At 34.3% G+C, this 18,142-nt stretch overlaps 3 protein-coding genes across 11 annotated transcripts in view; all 3 read right to left on the minus strand.

The window, feature by feature from the left end:
• Positions 1-3,917: 3,917 nt before the first annotated feature.
• LOC140754684 (uncharacterized) lies at positions 3,918-6,305 on the minus strand. Its single transcript, XM_073089725.1, has 3 exons — positions 5,489-6,305; positions 5,149-5,277; positions 3,918-4,937 (listed from the first exon to the last, which is right to left on the minus strand). The coding sequence occupies exons 1-3, from the start codon at positions 5,964-5,966 to the stop codon at positions 4,270-4,272; spliced, it is 1,275 nt and encodes a 424-aa protein (XP_072945826.1). The 5' UTR covers positions 5,967-6,305; the 3' UTR covers positions 3,918-4,269.
• A 1,184-nt stretch (positions 6,306-7,489) lies between these two features.
• Tua1 (alpha-tubulin) lies at positions 7,490-10,709 on the minus strand. Its single transcript, XM_073089724.1, has 3 exons — positions 10,548-10,709; positions 8,966-9,188; positions 7,490-8,695 (listed from the first exon to the last, which is right to left on the minus strand). Exons 1-3 carry the CDS (start codon positions 10,548-10,550, stop codon positions 7,569-7,571), a joined length of 1,353 nt encoding a protein of 450 aa, XP_072945825.1. The 5' UTR covers positions 10,551-10,709; the 3' UTR covers positions 7,490-7,568.
• Positions 10,710-13,651: 2,942 nt separating this feature from the next.
• The window catches only part of LOC140754709 (muscle calcium channel subunit alpha-1), a 97,282-nt gene continuing 92,791 nt past the window's right edge, over positions 13,652-18,142 (minus strand). For 5 of the 9 annotated variants that reach the window (XM_073089761.1, XM_073089762.1, XM_073089764.1 and 2 more), the window contains exons 46-47: positions 17,918-17,984; positions 13,652-17,491 (exon numbers count right to left, since the gene is read on the minus strand). In XM_073089761.1, coding sequence (XP_072945862.1) covers positions 17,345-17,491; positions 17,918-17,984 — 214 coding nt within the window. In that variant the 3' untranslated portion in view covers positions 13,652-17,344. The remainder of the gene's footprint in view (positions 17,492-17,917; positions 17,985-18,142) is intronic. The other 4 variants (XM_073089768.1, XM_073089765.1, XM_073089763.1 and 1 more) reach the window with 1 other exon arrangement.

Below are 18,142 nucleotides of genomic sequence, written 5' to 3' on the forward strand. Positions count from 1 at the left end.
CAATTTATAGTGATTTTAAGGTCTTAAAACCCTAACCAAGTCTTTAGTTGTGTTTACTTAAAATTACTCTAAAAATATTGCTTTTAATATCAACATAACACAGTATTTTATTGTTCTGCTGTTGAACATTGCGCCCCTTATTTAAAATAAGTTCAATATGGTATGCTGGTACGATATGACACATACTTGAATATTTCAGCGATGATACGAGAACCATATAAATACAGTCTAATGCTTCGTCCAAAACAACAATTCTTGTAACAGCGGGTGCGTCACGGACCACAGTTATTTTATCGTGTTCAAATGAACAAAGTCTTACTAATATTAGAAATAAAACATCGAAGGAATCTTCTTATAAAATATAATTTTGTTGTAACATTTACATAATTACATTAAAATAAAGTTTATAAAGACCGACTGGAAGAGCTAATAGAGTTTTTTTAAAGTTAAGTATAGATGACATTACAATATTAAAATTACATTGAGTTGTTATTTAAATAAAGAAGTGATATCATTATTGGTTGTTTGGTTTGCATTTTCCTTATTATTTATTAATAATAGGTTATGAATTTCAATGTGACCTCAATATACGCGATTAAGAGACCTATTAACCAGAAAAAACAAGGTTATATGAATCATTTATTATTTAATTTTGACAAATCAATTGCTGAGTATTCATCAAAGGGACACATAAATGTATGGGACATTTATGAAAACTAATTCAAAATGTTTGTGTCCTGTAAATATTTCTGCCTTCCCATACCATTAAGGTAACTTTTATAAGGCGATCATAATCCTCAGAAGTGTCACCGTCTCTAGCTTTGTTCTATGTATGTAGATTTGAACAGATTTCCAATGTCGATAGGCGGCGCTAATGACTTAAATCAGGTAACTTGCTCGGTAATTTCATACGTCAATCCATAGATTAGTAAAGATTACTCCTAAGAAGAAAATGTACCCAGTTTTGAGATTTGAAATAGTTGCGTAAAAAAGTTTATATCACGGCGTGCGTAAATGGACGTTTTACGCACGCTTCGCGTGCGCAAAACCCCCATTTCCGACCCCGTAATATAAAATTTTATACAACACGCGGACGAAAAATGTTTTTCTGACTCGTGTGATTGCAGTCCTCGCCTGCGGCTCGGCCTGCAAACTCACACTTGTCAGAAAAAAATTTTTCGTCCTCGTATTGTAATGTACTATTTGCCACGTCTCCGTGCTAAGATGTCCCTAAAATATTTGAAATAATTATTTATTTATGTAAATTACGCAGTATAAGTTATTTATTCGTAAATTTTCTCTAAAAATGTTTTTATGTGTCAAGAATTCAAAAAAAGAACTTACTAATAAGCCGTTTTTGACTTCATTTAATTTCAAGGCGGCGAAGTATCTTTACTAATCTATGCGTCAATCTTATAAAAAAGACAGTAAAGATGGCGACGTCGGTAACTAATATCACTCTTACTACAAATTTAAATTTATAGTTCGGCAATGTTACCTTAGTTAATTTAATATTCAGCAGTTAAGTTTGTCATTACAATTGAAATTTATTTACATGAGCCTATTTAGTTTATTACAGGATACATAGACTAGAACGTCGCATTATTAATTTTTTACTGAATGTTTAGGCAAAACTGAAAAACGAAGGATCAATGAACGCATAAAGCTTTGTAGAAGCTGGGTATCGTCGCGGTTAAATTTAACAGGTTCAATGATCTCTAACCTTAAACATTGCCCAGAAATAGAACGCGGCAGGAGCCACGGTATGTTGGAAAAAGATCGCCTTTCTGAATCGATTTCTGAATTTCCAATTTTTTGTGTAGTAGAAATACTTAGGAATTCAAGCAGTTTCGTTCTCAGAAATAATAGGTATCTACTTATGTAACTTAGGAAATTTCATGACGTAAAATTAAGGCGTGAAAATGTAGCAAACAAATAAACTCATATTCCTATTTATAATATCAATTAGGATTATTAATTTTATGAGATTAGAGATCTCAGATGCAATGCAGAACATTCTAGCACTTGCCATTTATTCTGTACGAGTACCTAGGTACTTACCTATTTATAATTCTACAACTGCGACATTATAAATGTTTCACGTGTATTAAGTTCGTAATAAATCGGATTTAGCACTTCGTCAAAATAATGTCTACAACTTCTTCTACATGCAATCATATATGCATCTACTTCTCCGTGTCCGTGTGAGTACAACATGTCAGAAGTCGGTTACCATCACGTCAACGCACCCACGTTTTCCGTGCATAGTAATATCTATCTATCAAACTTATAGAGTACCTGACTGTGAACTACTTACGATTGCTGATACCTCTGGGTTTCGACATTAGCCAACGAAACTCGTAAAATATAAATTCTGAACTTCATAACGATGTATTAACATTGGTAAAAGCAGAGGACTAATTCCATATAGAATATTGGTTGTGTCTGAAGCGAATTACAGATTCTTTATCATTAGTGAGTACTAAGACGGTCGACTCATATATAAGAATTGAGTTCCATCATACGAGCATGTATATACCTACATATACGAGCCATTTAACCGTTACGTATACAGTAGTTATCATTTATGAAATAAGCTACTTCCGTCTGGTCTGATGCGTTGACCATTATAGTGTCAAAGAAGTGAACAACAGAGTAGATTATGATTACAGTTTCTACGTGGACGATCTATATTAGCAACATAACTGCAAAGTACAGTTAACTACGGTTTTTCTACAGTTGTGTTAACTGCATAAAATCGTATGTGCAAGCCGCTGGCAGTAAGCTCTACAGAGCTGCAATAAATTCCAGTCAATAGATTCAATACAGAGCAATTTTATAGTTATCTTTCAGTACAAATGCAAACCACGTATTTAAACACTAGTCTCCTTATCAATCTATTAGTTTGTAATGATCTATTTTTACCTTTTATACCTAAAATTACTTATTATTGTACAGTCTGTAAGTATTTTCATAATTAAAAATTCGAGCCTTATTGAACACCTACATGGCCTTACCTACTTACAAGATTTAAGTGGGCAGGAAGATTGGCCATATTCGCGTAACCATATGGTAAACGTAAACCTACCTACATAATAACTTGCCAGAGGCTTCGCCACTTTCAACCCAAATACGGTGTCGTTACTCGTATGATGTCAGATCGCCCACGCTTCGGCAAGTTGACGCTCTTGGACCTATTACTTTCAATCTCGTTTATGTAGGATGGCGTCAAGGATTTGATTAACGTGTAGCTATGCGTGTAGGTCTATGACAGACTGTAATTGTAACTCAAAATTGATTAATATACCCACTTATCTAACCTTGTATGTGTAGGTGTCGCTGCATATATTTTCGTAAATAAGTTGCGGCTATGTCCCCGATTTATTGACTAAAACTTAGATTCCTCTATACTCCAGCCAAATTGGAAGAAGAATGTTTACCAACAATCGTCGCTTAGCAACCGATAACGGGCATATAACAATAACCTTTTTTCATTAGCACAATTTATTAATGTATAATATTATGTAAAATAAAAGAAAATTTCCGTTATTTTCTATCCTATTCTATACACTATACCTAATGTCTGGTTTGAATTAAATATTGTGAATAAATATTTGACCTTGAGTTTAATTAGATTTCGAGAATAATCTCGCAAGATATATTTTAAATCAGCATTTAAATGCGTATTAAGTGAATTTATACAATTTTGTGTGATATTCTATTTTAATCAGAATGAATAAAATAATGTAATTTAGAGTAATGGTAGTTTAATATCCTCCATGGCAATATGTACACTTCTCGTATTTGGACTCTAAGAGAATAAATAGACTGTAAGTTAGTAAATACTCTACTCCCAGAGTAGATTGGAAAATAAAATTGAAATTGGTTTAGTAGTAACTAAAAATAAAAATAAAATCTTGGAGTTTTGTACATATTTATTTAGCTATTATTACATGTATGAACGGGTTAAAATGATTAAATTAAATAGCACAAATTACAAGTATGTAATACATCATGTAAAAATACAAATCCTTAAGGTTTTTTGGCCGCCCATTATAGATTTTGAATAAGACTCCTGAAGAAATTTCGAAGGTTAGTCCAGTTAGTACTTTTATATATAAAGAGAATGCAGATATTAGTAAACTCCAGATTGTAATTATTATAGTTTGTAAGAGTCTTGTTCAAAATTACAGACATGTTGTTATTATTCATCAAATTTACTTCAAACGGGAATTACATCAAACGGGAAAGAATACCATCATAAATAAATTATTCATCTTCTTCATCACTGGCAGAACTTGATGGACTTGTTGAACTGTCTGTCACTCGAATAATAAAATTGTCAATTACATTATCTGAAATGCCGTCAAGTTCTGCCATTTTCTTTTCCTCTTTAATTACATGATTGACACATTGTTGCCATGCCGCAGAAGTTATAGATTTAATTGCTTCACTTAATATTTTTTTTAAATCAATTATTTTAAATGTTTTGTTTTTTTCTGCGACATGGCCTTTTACTTGGCCCCATATCAACTCGATAGGATTTAATTCGCAATGGTACGGTGGTAATCTTAATACCTCAATGTTGTGCTGCTTCGCCATTGTATCGCATACAAATGCTGAGTATTTTTCCCGTTCAGGTGTTACCAAGTCGATAAGCTGTGCTTTTATCATCTCTGCTTGGAACGAGATACCTTTTTCTGTTAGCCAACTTTGTATGTCTTTTTTTAACCAATTCATAGAAGGAACTCGTTCCAAGCGTCGAGAATGATATGGGGCATTGTCCATTACAATTATGGAGTTTGGTTCTAATTTTTCCAGAGTTCTAGAGAACCACTCTTCAAACACCTTCGAGTTCATCTCTCTATGATAGTCGCCTTCACCTTTTTTACTTTCGAAAATTAAGTCTGCATTTTCCACAAATCCATCCTCGTTACCTATAAAAAAATGATAAATATTAAAATGTGAAAAGTACATGTAGCAGTCTAGTGATCATATATTGACTATATGGCATAGAAACTATACTTTTACGTTAACCTGATTAGCTATGCATGAGTTTATTTTTTTACAAAACTTTTTTCAATTCCATGATAACACACATCTAAAATTATGTGATTTTAAGCTAACAATATTAGGATGATAACATACCAATGTGTACAACTATCAAGCGCTTCCCTTTTCCCGATGGAGCTTTCAAGCCAGTTGAGAGTCCCTCCTGATAGGCTTGTCGAGCAGACTCAATGGAAAGGTCTTGCCATATTTTACTTTTTGTATGTCCTGAAACCAAATAATATATTATTGCTTTAAATTATTTTAATATAAATAATTTTATACACAGTGTGTGCCAAAGATGTGATAAAATATTGATTATGACATTTAAATTCTACTTATTAATAATAATTTATATGGTTACTGTTTAAATAAAGATCAATAAGTATACAGAAATGATTGATTCTATATAAAAAATAAGTTAAAATTGTTTATGTACCTTCGTTAACCCAAGTCTCATCCAAATAATAAATTTTGCGTCTTTGTTCTCTCATCCTTAACATTTTTTGAAGATAATAGAAGCGCCATCGCACAATTTCTTCCTTTTCAATGAGAACACTTCGTCTCGACCGTTTCAAATATTTAATCTTCAGTTTATTTAAAACTTTTTGAAAGGTAGTTCTTTTAAAGGTTGGTAAGCTGTCGTCCTCGTTCACTAAATTTAAAACTTTTTCAATTGTTGGTGGATCGTTATCAAAGAATAACATGTGCACCTTCCTACGAATTCCACTCAAGGTCATATCGTCCAATTTGTCCATTATTGTCCCCTTTTTAGGAGCTGGAGTCGGTGACGAAACTCGTTTATGAGTTCGATATTCTTTTATTATTCGGTACACAGTACTCAAATGTACGCCGGCAGTTTCTGCAGTTTTTTTTGCGACATCTTTACTGTATATAAAACTATCTTTTGGCCACATTTCTTCGATAGTTTTATAAATGTTACATATAACTGTTTTCTCCGAGGAACTGAGTGAACACCTCGCTCATGTCTTCTTTGGAGAAGAAAACTTCTGCAGGCCACTCGGACCCGGTTGGGAATCACTCATTATAACAAGAACAACAAAACAAACAAAACGAAACAAAAAAAAACTCAACAAAATAACAGAACAACACTATAACAGGAATATTTAACAAACAAATAACAATGGATAACAGAGATATTAACACGCACAGTACTCGTAATCGTAAGCAGCCATGTTGTAAACATCATTGTAACACGACCAAATTCGGAGAGTGCGTTTCGTTATAGCTAAGCAGTCAATGTAAAAACAAAATGTTTTTTTTTGTATTTGTAACAATGAACTATTATTATAAAGTTATATTTAAAATATTATACATTAGTATAAATAAAATTATTTTCAAATAATAATTTAATCATATACTACGAAAATAGTGGATAAATTAAAATGTCAGCTTACACTTCAAAAAATATTATTTGCTACTTTAAATAAAACGAAACGCAATTGTGTTTTTTAAATAGTCGGATTATAAAGCAATTATTATGCAGCTAATTTAAAATGAAGCAGTAAAAGTGGGGTTGTAAAGAAATTTACGTACTCTTTTTTTTTGATGGACTGTTTCGAATTTTCAAAATCGTAACCAAAAGTTCTTATTACCTGGCATACGCTTATTTACAGGGTTTTCACTTACTTACTGATAAGGATATTTTATTCATCTTTGTCTATACGCAACAATATGAAAGTTGTGAGAGTACTTTGCATGTAATAAGGTATAGAAATAATGGATACAATTTAATTGTGAAGTTTTTTGTTGAATTAAAAATGAAAACAAGGATAATAGTAATTTTTACAGTACCAAAATTTTGATGACCCTAATATCGGTTTGTTTACATGAATTCTCTTCGCATCGTGGCGGAGGTATAGTTCAATTATCTCTAAAATAGGTTTCCTCAAAAACTATACTTCCATTCATAACATGTACCTAGTGATAATCGTAATGTTACTTTTTTAAATTTCTCATAAAACGGCAAGATGAAAAGAGCCCATACATAGAAGCGGCGATTTCTCTACTTACTAGAAGCTTCCAGAGAAATGCAGTTCATGCGAGACCATATTACATATAATGAATAAACACGTAATTTCGAACCAGACTTAAGACTAGAGCACAAACGGATAGAGTAACAGAGCCCGAATTTCAATTTTGTTTTAGACTAGTAGATTTTATGTAAACGCTATGTGGAACAGGTCAGATAATCCCATATAGAATATTTATTATTGATGTGGAAAAGTACAAAACTTGATGTGTAAATTGTATGGGTTCTTGTGTGTGTGTGTTTTTACTAATTTATAATATTGTGGCCAAAAGTAAATTAAGATAATTAAAGGCATGTGTGTGTCACATTTTAGTTTTCATATTAGAAAAACTTAGCCCGGAAGAATATGTAGTGCTTAGAATAGGAAGTAGAAATAAAAGGAGTATATTTGATTATATTTTTTTATTTCATATCACCGGAATGTATCGGTGTGAGTGCTCCGAAGTAGTGTTGAACGCATAACAGCTTAGTACTCTTCGGCTCCCTCGCCTTCACCCTCGGCGGAGTCCATGCCGACTTCTTCGTAGTCCTTCTCGAGAGCCGCCAGGTCCTCGCGGGCCTCGGAGAACTCTCCCTCCTCCATACCCTCACCGACGTACCAGTGCACGAAGGCGCGCTTGGCGTACATGAGGTCGAACTTGTGGTCGAGACGAGCCCAGGCCTCGGCGATGGCGGTGGTGTTGGACAACATGCACACGGCGCGCTGCACCTTGGCGAGGTCGCCGCCGGGCACCACGGTCGGGGGCTGGTAGTTGATGCCCACCTTGAAACCGGTCGGACACCAGTCGACGAACTGGATGGTACGCTTGGTCTTGATGGTGGCGATAGCCGCGTTCACGTCCTTGGGTACGACGTCACCACGGTACAACATGCAGCAGGCCATGTATTTGCCGTGACGGGGGTCGCATTTGACCATCTGGTTGGCGGGCTCGAAGCAGGCGTTAGTGATCTCGGCGACGGAAAGCTGCTCGTGGTAAGCCTTCTCGGCTGAGATGACGGGTGCGTAAGTGACCAGAGGGAAGTGGATACGCGGGTAGGGCACCAAGTTGGTCTGGAACTCAGTAAGGTCGACGTTGAGGGCGCCGTCGAAACGCAGGGAGGCGGTGATGGAGGACACGATCTGACCGATCAGCCTGTTCAGGTTGGTGTATGTGGGGCGCTCGATGTCCAAGTTACGGCGGCAGATGTCATAGATGGCTTCGTTGTCGACCATGAAGGCGCAGTCTGAGTGTTCCAGGGTGGTGTGCGTGGTGAGGATGGAGTTGTAGGGTTCGACGACAGCGGTGGACACCTGTGGGGCGGGGTAGATAGCGAACTCGAGCTTGGACTTCTTGCCGTAGTCCACCGAGAGACGCTCCATGAGAAGGGAGGTGAAACCTGAACCAGTGCCGCCACCGAAGGAGTGGAAGATGAGGAAGCCCTGCAGGCCAGTGCACTGGTCGGCGAGCTTACGGATGCGGTCGAGCACTAAGTCTACGATCTCCTTGCCAATGGTGTAGTGGCCACGGGCATAGTTGTTGGCCGCATCTTCCTTACCAGTGATAAGTTGTTCTGGATGAAACAACTGTCTGTATGTGCCTGTGCGAACCTCATCTGTGGACAAAAAAAAAATTGTTAACACAAGTCTAGAAATATAGAAACATGAAGTCTCCATGAAGGTAAAAATTTTTTTAGTTTTATTACTGTTGGCCCTAGGATTTTTACAGAACTGATTTCTTGTATATTTCAGAGTAAGAGAAGGTTGTGATTTGGTCTCAGTCATCCATGTTCAAATTTGGATGGTTATGTCTAAATTGCAATTTAAATTCAGAGATTTTCTTGCCTGAATTGACAAAGTATTCTAGATTCCGTTGCGTAACTTACCAACTACTGTAGGTTCCAGATCTACGAACACAGCCCTGGGAACGTGTTTGCCAGCGCCAGTCTCACTGAAGAAGGTGTTGAAGGAGTCATCACCACCTCCGATGGTCTTGTCTGTGGGCATCTGGCCATCAGGCTGGATGCCGTGCTCCAGGCAGTAGAGTTCCCAGCAGGCATTACCGATCTGGACTCCAGCTTGGCCAACGTGTACGGAGATGCACTCACGCTGTAGACAAAAAGGATGTTGTAATACTTTTCTTAAAATATAACAGTAGCAAATGAGTCTGTATAATGAAAAAATAGTTTCTGCCACGCAAGATAAGATTTGACTTCCTAGCCAGAAGTCTTCCATATGCAAAGTTACACTGAGGGCAATTTTTTTAAATATGAATGTACATATAAGCATGTCTTCAGTACCACATAGTGATGAAGTATCCCTCAGCTTGAGAAACATTTATTTTTATTATAGATTGAATGCTGTATTGGTTTGATATTAAATTGTCTCAAAAACAAATTTAATCATTTCTATACATGTAAGAAAGATCAATCAAACCTTAAAGCACCTCTTTATACTAGATTTTAAATTCACCGTCAGTTATAGAAAAGTAGACTATTGTTGATAAAAACCGTAAAGAAACGGTTCCCATAACAAAAAGAAAGTATGAAATGCACCGCGCAACTCGGTCAAGTATCGGCGAAAGGCGAGTGAAAGCACAAGTACTTGATTGATCGTATGTGTGGTCGCTCCCTACAGGGTTTTGTAGTTAATACCTACTACAAAGATGCATTTTATGTACGGATATTTAATACTGGCTAGATCCAGCGAACGTCGTAATTCTTTTTTATTGGTCGGTGAAAAGTATGGTGGTAGGTCAGTGACAGGGGTCACGACAAAATATACGTGTAATAACCCGAAATAGATAAAGAACTTATCTCAGAAAATACAATCAATAGATTGTCACGTATTTTTGATTCACGGAAACAGTACGAGATAACACGATACGGCGAATCAAGAAGTATTTCGATTACGAAGAAATGAAGTTACGTGAAAATATTGACTACGCCCATTATTTAAATTTTAAGTAGTCTCACAGGAAAATGTAAATGAGACGGCCTCGGTAAGTCAAAACAGGTGACATCATTCCTATATGGAATTATTCACAAGGAGGTCGAACACGTCATCACCTCAAAATAAGGTCATAATTATTTATTGAATTGATATTTCAAATAATTTTATTCTTGAAAAATGATCGATACATTTTATTGACCGGGGCGTGGCTCCCTACCGGCGAAGTAGCCTTGATTCAACGAATTTGACGTCAACGTGTCATTGGCAGTGATAAAGAAAACAATATCGCATCAAATCAAGAAGATACGCGAGAAAAGCACGAATACTTAACGATCTTGCTCAAATAAATCGAAATTCAAATAATGGAACATCGCAACCGACCTCGTGGACATTGGGAACGGTCACGCCGACAAGATGGCTTCCCGGCGCGTTGGATAGAAAATACGCAATCTAACCATGGAGATGTGGAATTTGCTAAAATAAAGATGATGAAATAGGAAAAGAATTAACACTTACCATTTTGATTGAGTTTTGTTGAACTTAACGTACAAATAAATTAATTAATTATGTCAGTCGACGTTCAGCGCGACCGGTTAAGAGGCTTGCCGAACGGGTAATATTCAGAAAAATTCCGTTAGGCGCCTATATATAGTACCGGCGCTACGGGGTACCGACGCTCCCCAGACCATCCTGTGATTGGTGGATTCGACTGCCGCATGGGCGTATCGACCAATGAATTCGTAGCTGCATTATATCACCATTGCGGGAATATGTGGGCTGATGATTCATTCGGTAATAGGGATGTACAAACAACGCTATCGATAACGCAGTATGAATTTTAATTTGCAAGAAGTTCTCGTCGGTTTCTGTATAATAAGACACATGCCACAAACATTGTAGTTATTTAAGCTGATTCCATCAATTTTATCTATTTATATTTTACTTACCTAATACACTCTTAGTCATGAATCTATCTTTCAGAATCAAAAGCTTAATTGTCATGCAGAATTAAAAATAAATTCGTATCGTTCTATACTGCATTGTTTATTTTATTAATATAGGTTTATTCTTATATATAAAATTCTCGTGTCACAATGTTGGTTACCGTACTCCTCCGAAACGGCTTTACCGAATTTCACCAAATTTTATATGCATATTCAGTAGGTCTGAGAATCGGCTGCTATCTATTTCTCATACCCCTAAGTGATAAGAATTATTCACCCTTATGTATAGTTAATTGACAGTATTCCTAATTTTAACAAAGGCATCAAGTAGTTCTCAATCTACTGTATTTAGAGTGCTAGATTAACTAAAAAGCACTAAATTTGAATCAATCTTTCTTCTCTTATGTGCTTACGGACTCCTTTTTCTGTGAATATTATTCAATTACATCTAGAAGATAATTATATCAATATTAATTGAGCTCCTTTATCGATATCCTCGATTTCCAATCGTTTTCAAATCAGATTTATTCACTATAGGACTTATTATAATATTTGTAATAAAAGGTATCTTCAGAAAATAACAATACCACTTCTTGAAATGGAATTGATATGATGTACGAGGTAAATTATATTCATAATTTGCTTTCAGGGGCTTGGCAAGTTTTAATTTTATTTTGAATCAGTTGTTTTTTATTGAATTGAGGTCATTATTTATCTTCAAGATTTATGGAAATAATAATTATAATAATTATTGATTTAATGATAACAATGAAATTTTCTATAAATATTTTTTAAAGGTGGTAGAACCCTTTGTGGTTCGACTCCGGCGGCACCACCGCCACACCTATTTCTACCTAATAACAGCAGTGTTAAGCGCTGCTGTGTTCCGGTTTGAAGGGTGTGGTAAGGGAGATAGACTTTTCCGAGGCGTTCCAGCTTAGTCCTCAGGGGTAGCGGCGCATCTGTGGCCGACCTCAGGTAGGAATATCTAATCCTATCTGGGGTTGATTACAGACGTCCATGGGCGGCAGTAGCCACTTACCATCAGGTGGACTGCATGCTCGTCTGCTACTCTTATATTATTAAAAAAAAAAAACTTCTTGAGTTAAACCATAAACATTTTAATAAATAAATGAAAGGGAGAAAAGGAAAAGGAAAAAAATGGGTATTTAAATCAAAACAGACAAATACCAATGTCATACGATAAATTTATTAACCACGATGCATCCAATTGCAAGCTAACAACGGTACAACTGTAATAAAACATTTAACTTATCGATAGATCAGTCACGACACTAAAATAAAATCGATACTAGCCACTGTGTTTGTGTGCGAAAAACGTCGCCAACGTCGTTATTGCCGCCTATACAATACAGAAACACTCTTTGCACACATATGCAGCCGGTTGATACAGTCTGGATGGCTTTTATCTTTTTTTGTTTGATTTACATGAAATTAGTTATATCAGACATGTTTTCACACGCAAATATAATAAAAATAATATAGGATTGTAACATATTTCGACAGATCTGATGTATTTTCGAGGGAACAACAACATCATGTAATAGTGTGCGTGTAGTGTGTTTACACAGCGTATTTCCGTTTCCATAAAAGGACATCTTGTCTGGCAGGGGTTGGCTGGAACTAAAATTATGTCATCAAATTTTGTATCGATTGAACAATTTTAAGGAGAAGCTAGATTTAGCGCAATACTTATTAAGTAGGTACAAAAGTATGTAAGTAATTACATAGTGAATTAGGTATAGCTACTACGTTTAATAGGTATGAGATTCATGATGCTATTAACTGGGTATCATTTATTAAACTGCATAATCTAATAACCTGATTACTATTTAAAAAAGTGTATAACTGAGTTTTATGTACTAACAATTAGTAACAACTAACAATATACCTCTATCTGTACAATAATTTTACATATTTTGTTATTTGTATAAAACAACGCCATCTGTAAATAAACTCAGAACTACATCGTACCTTAGTGACCTATCATACTATCTATTTGCCAAATGTTGTGAAGAATTATAATAACATGCCGACAATGTTATTACAGCGACATCTGTAGGGTATATACAAAAACTAAAATGGCTATTATAACTTGTCTCTATAATACTAACTATTAATGCTCGCTTAGTAATTATTAATCTAACAATATTTACCTTGTTTACATATTTTCAAAATTGTTTGTAATTTTTTGCTTATCGATATTGATTATAATACTAGGTATTAACGGGTGGAAGAAATGATAAGGCTCTAAAGTGTGAGGCATGCGGTGATCCTGCTTTGAAATTTTGAATTATTGAAAAGGCAAGAATTGATATATGAAATATTGCGTCATGATGAAAGATTTTGTAATCAACTTCTTCACTCTTGTAATGCAGGAATACATCTGCTGTGTCCGAAATTATTATTTTAGTACCTAGTTATTGCATATTGCATAGAAAAGTGAAATACGGTGATACATAGGAGAGTGTAGTTAATATTAAAACCATTGACTTCATGATTAAAACTGGGTGATTTTTTGTAACCGCTCAGCCCCTCTTTAAATATTAATCGTTTATTCTGCCATCCTTCTTTCATTTATTGCTTGGTTTGTAAAAACAATGTCAAAACAGAAAATTTATGTAGCTCTATCAATCAAACAACAAAAATGTTTCTCACATTTTTAATTTATATGAAAACAATTTTACAATGTTTCTTTTAAACAATAAATATACATAGATAATCAATAATGTCTCAATTTAATACGATTGACGGAATAAATATCTTTTTCACATACGATTTTTATTTACATAAATTATATACAATTGAAGTTTTTACGACTAGCCAGAGCTAGTATATACAAAATGTACTTAAAAAAGAGATTCCGAAATACAGTTGTTTATTTTAGTTTGTACATTATATACAGATGTAGCTATGTGCCTAAACATTTAATTTTAAATCAAATGAAAATTTACACAGCAAAGACAGATCAAAATTTTTAAAAACAGTTTGCAACTGTAAACGCAGTTTAGAGTACTTAAGGGTTTGTTTAATAATTCTTATACAATTTAATGACGAAGTAAATCATGTAATTCATTTTAATAAATAATATTGGCTGAGCCATTTTATTCAACAAGAAACAGGTAATAAAAATAATACAATGATTTTATTTCGAAAGAGTAGTTGGCACTTGAAAATTGGAAGTTGTGGAAGCAAAAGTACAGTAAAATTTGAAAATAGTAACATTGATAATATATTATGGTCAAAATATTTAATCGATTATTTATATAACTTTTTGTTTTGTGATATAATCATCATATTATATGAAATACTCGATATGAATAATGAATATGTCAGAATACATTTTACAATTTTTGCTGCAATTTTTGAAGGAAAATATACTTAAGTGATTTAAAAAGTAAAAGGTTCTCTCCATTGCACTTTCATTAAAGTATACAGCAGAGAAGTATTTCAGTAGATAACTCAAAAAATGGTAACTATGATGTCGAAGAAATTATTTAAAATTGGATAGTCTGAAAAAAATATAATGATACATAGTTTGGACAAAATAGTTTTTCTTAAGTCTAGAGGAATGTGGTTTGTGGTTGATCGATCAGGGTACCATAGTATATTCCTAATTACATCGTGTATATCGAAAATGTTAAAAGGGCACTTACTAGGGGATTTCTTATATAACTAACATGTGTAAAATTTGCAACATTTACTATTGTCCTTTGTCAGGGTAACATTCGACATAAGATTTTTAATTACTGGAATAAAATCATAATTAAGATTTGTTACTTGCTTGTTACTTGTTTATCTACACTTTTATATGGAGGAGTTTTGTTTGAAAAATTAAATTAAATGTATGCAAAATGTTACAAATTTTACAACCTACGTGTACACCACTGTATACATTTATAAATAAAAGGAGTTCAAAACCACAAAAAAGGTATCAAGTAGAAATAGGTAGTGCGACATCTCATGGTGGCGCCCTCTAAAAAACAAAAATATACTATTTCTGTGGAGTCGCACAATAATAAAATCTTGGAAGTTTATTTTAATCTATTTAAACTGTCATATCAAAACAACACAAAATTTTAATATGTATGTTGCAGCCAAGCTTAAGTAGCCGTTCAATTAACTGCCTAGCCTCTTTACTAAACGACGACGCTCGGGTATTTTCGGCGCCCCTCGTATGACGGCGCCCGTGCAGTCGCACCGCCTCTGAATAATTTCCGCAATTTTATAGTATGAGAATTGAGAGTTGCCAGTTGCAATGTGTGGTTAACAATAAAATTGTAAGACTGCAAAATTACAAATATTGATATATTTTAGTAAACGTCATAAAGTCTTAAGACATAAGTGTAGGGAACCTTCGGCTTTAAGAAATGACAGAGAAATAAGCTAAGCTATCAAACTTTTTTGCCCAAAAGTAATTTGGCATTTCTACTTGACACTTGTTTTGTCAATATCGTTTGTCGTAACCGTCGTAATGGTTGTCGAGTCGATAATAAATGCCACTTCGTTCATAAAAGTACAAATTATTACTACACAAGTATTCAACTACTGTCTTTTATGTTACATCTGTATCGGTGTATAATTAAGAAAATGAAATAGGCACGTTTTACCACATCAAGTTGAAGTCCGAAAGTTATTTATACGAAATGAGCTTATCATCCGATTTTTACGGCGGCCATGACAAATATGGCGTCCGTTATAAGAACTGTCAAAGTGACATTACGTTACGGGTGAAGCTCAATTGAATGAATTTCGAAGTATTCGTTATTTCAAAATAAATGCCTCTTTAAATTTTATATTCCAAGTTTTGATTTTTTTTTTATTTTTATGTTGTATTACAAAATTTTCACAGGCATTGTTAATTTTTGGTCTCAAAATTTAAAATGTTTAAACAATATCGAATTATAATCCAAACTAACTTAAAATAATATTTTCTATTTTTTTATTTATTCAACATTGATGTTGATGCTAAATCTATTTTTGTAACGTCTGTTTGTTTATATAATGATTTCAAAATCAATTTTAAACTGAGATATTCATTTTTGAGAGAATTTTTGTATCGTGTCAAATTCTATGTTAACGACAGTTATTTTGAAATTACACAGCTGATGTTTTTGTAAAGATATAGGTATAAAATTACTTCTTCAAATTATATGTAAGAGACGATTCATGATCTACAGAATCTAATAATCTACTTAATGAAATCGAGTCTATATTCAAGTCTTCAAACTGGTATTGTCTTTGTGTTTGATTGAACTATAAGTACCTATCTCATATTCGCAGCATAGAAAAAGAAACTCCAAAATTTCATCAATTTTCAAAAGTTCATTTTTTGCCTATAATCCTAAAACAAAAAAATTGCTATTTTCGTTACAATATCGTCATGGTCATACCCCAATCTAAAAGGGTTCAAATTTTAACTGTAGGTAGTTTTTTTTGGCTTGATCAATTAAGTCAAGCTATTTATAACTAATTCAATTATTGGCTTCATTTAATTACTTTTTCATAACTAAGTTTGTTTTCTTTCAACAAAACATATTATAAATATAACAAGAGTAACAAATAACTTCTATACATTGTAGAATCCCAGATGTTTTCAAATATTTTTACGAAATCAGCTGGAAACTGCAGAGGCACCTGAGAATTTCTCACTAGTATTTCGTAAAATACATCATTACGTACAATAGTTACCTACATTATTGTTTTACGAGATAATTTAGTTCTCTCTTTAGAATTCGTAATACTATATCTATATTAAAATTTTAGGTCAATATTTGCCTGTTGCAAACAGTACAATACAAAGTTTGATACATTAAGTTACATAGATATAAATCGTTAGATATACCAGACACGAATATGCATGACAATGACAGTTCACAGATTTGTTTCCGTCCCTTTCAAGATTGAAGATATTCAGAAGGGACGAATAGATTCATAAATAGTATATTTTACAGAAATTGAATTAACTCTGTCCCATAATTCTTATCAACTTTCTTCGTTATCCGGTCCCAAATCTATCGAATTATATCTACGATTAGGCAAATATCGGAGGACTCAACGAGCCGTAAGTTTAAACATGAAGATAGTACGCAGTCTCCAAAACATTCGAATTAGCTAAATCTAGCTGTAGTAAATTGTGACCCAACGTTCCACGGGATTATGCTACGTTACCAAACCTACAGGACTACATCTCACTTTGGACTGTGACAACACAGTGGGTATAGAAATTCATTAAAATGTAAATCTAGTCTTGATCCATGGTCGTTTAGACTACTTCGAAAAAGCTACTGACGATAATGTTGAGCAGGTCACCCGGCCAGCTGCCGGAGGGTGTTGGGCAGGAAGGGGCTACACCAGCACCGGGGTCCGCTTCCTCCTGGGCGGCGCGGCGGGTGCTATAACCGCTTGTAGGCGGGCGGCGGCTGCGTCGCGGGCTGGTGGAAGGGGTGGTGCTGGCGGGCTAGGATCTCGCCCTAGAATATCCCCAAACACACCCTAGATACTCTTTATATGTAGTAATGTGTCAATGGTCAGCTATAGGTTGTCTACGAGTTAGTACTTTTAAGTTAGAAGTACCCTTAATGGTAAGGATGGCTGCCACTTGCCTCGTGTCATTCAGAAGTTAATCTAAAGTGAATGTTAATGTGATACATATTGTCTGTGAATGATAGATATGTGCTGATATTTATATACGTATAATCGTCGTGTATTGCAAACTGAAAACAATATATAGGCACCATGTACGCAAAATTGAACCATCCTTTCCATTAAGTTATGATCTATGGTAACTAATTATACTTAATTATAATTCTTTATTTGACAGAAACTTCTACATAATTTATTCTGCGACAAAATTATTTTAAAATCATGATAAGGTAAATGTTAACTTGTTTTTCTATTAGTAAAAAATTAAATACTCACAACTTGGGGTTGTTGGATTTGAGCTTGTTTTAAATTCCTCTCATTTATCAACAATTGATGTGCCGCTCTGCAAGAATCGTGAACACGTTAATATAATAAAAAATGATGACGTAGAGAATGGATAACCTGAAAGTTTAATATCTGGAGAGGCAGACACCTAAATGATAAACTTAGATTTTTTTATGGGGTGATTTCAATTTGTATGGGTACATAACACTCACGAAA

This window comes from Epargyreus clarus, unplaced genomic scaffold (assembly GCF_041222505.1).
Source record: "Epargyreus clarus isolate Ecla_fem2 unplaced genomic scaffold, WU_Ecla_fem_2.2 ptg000031l, whole genome shotgun sequence".
Classification (NCBI taxonomy): Eukaryota; Metazoa; Arthropoda; class Insecta; order Lepidoptera; family Hesperiidae; genus Epargyreus; species Epargyreus clarus.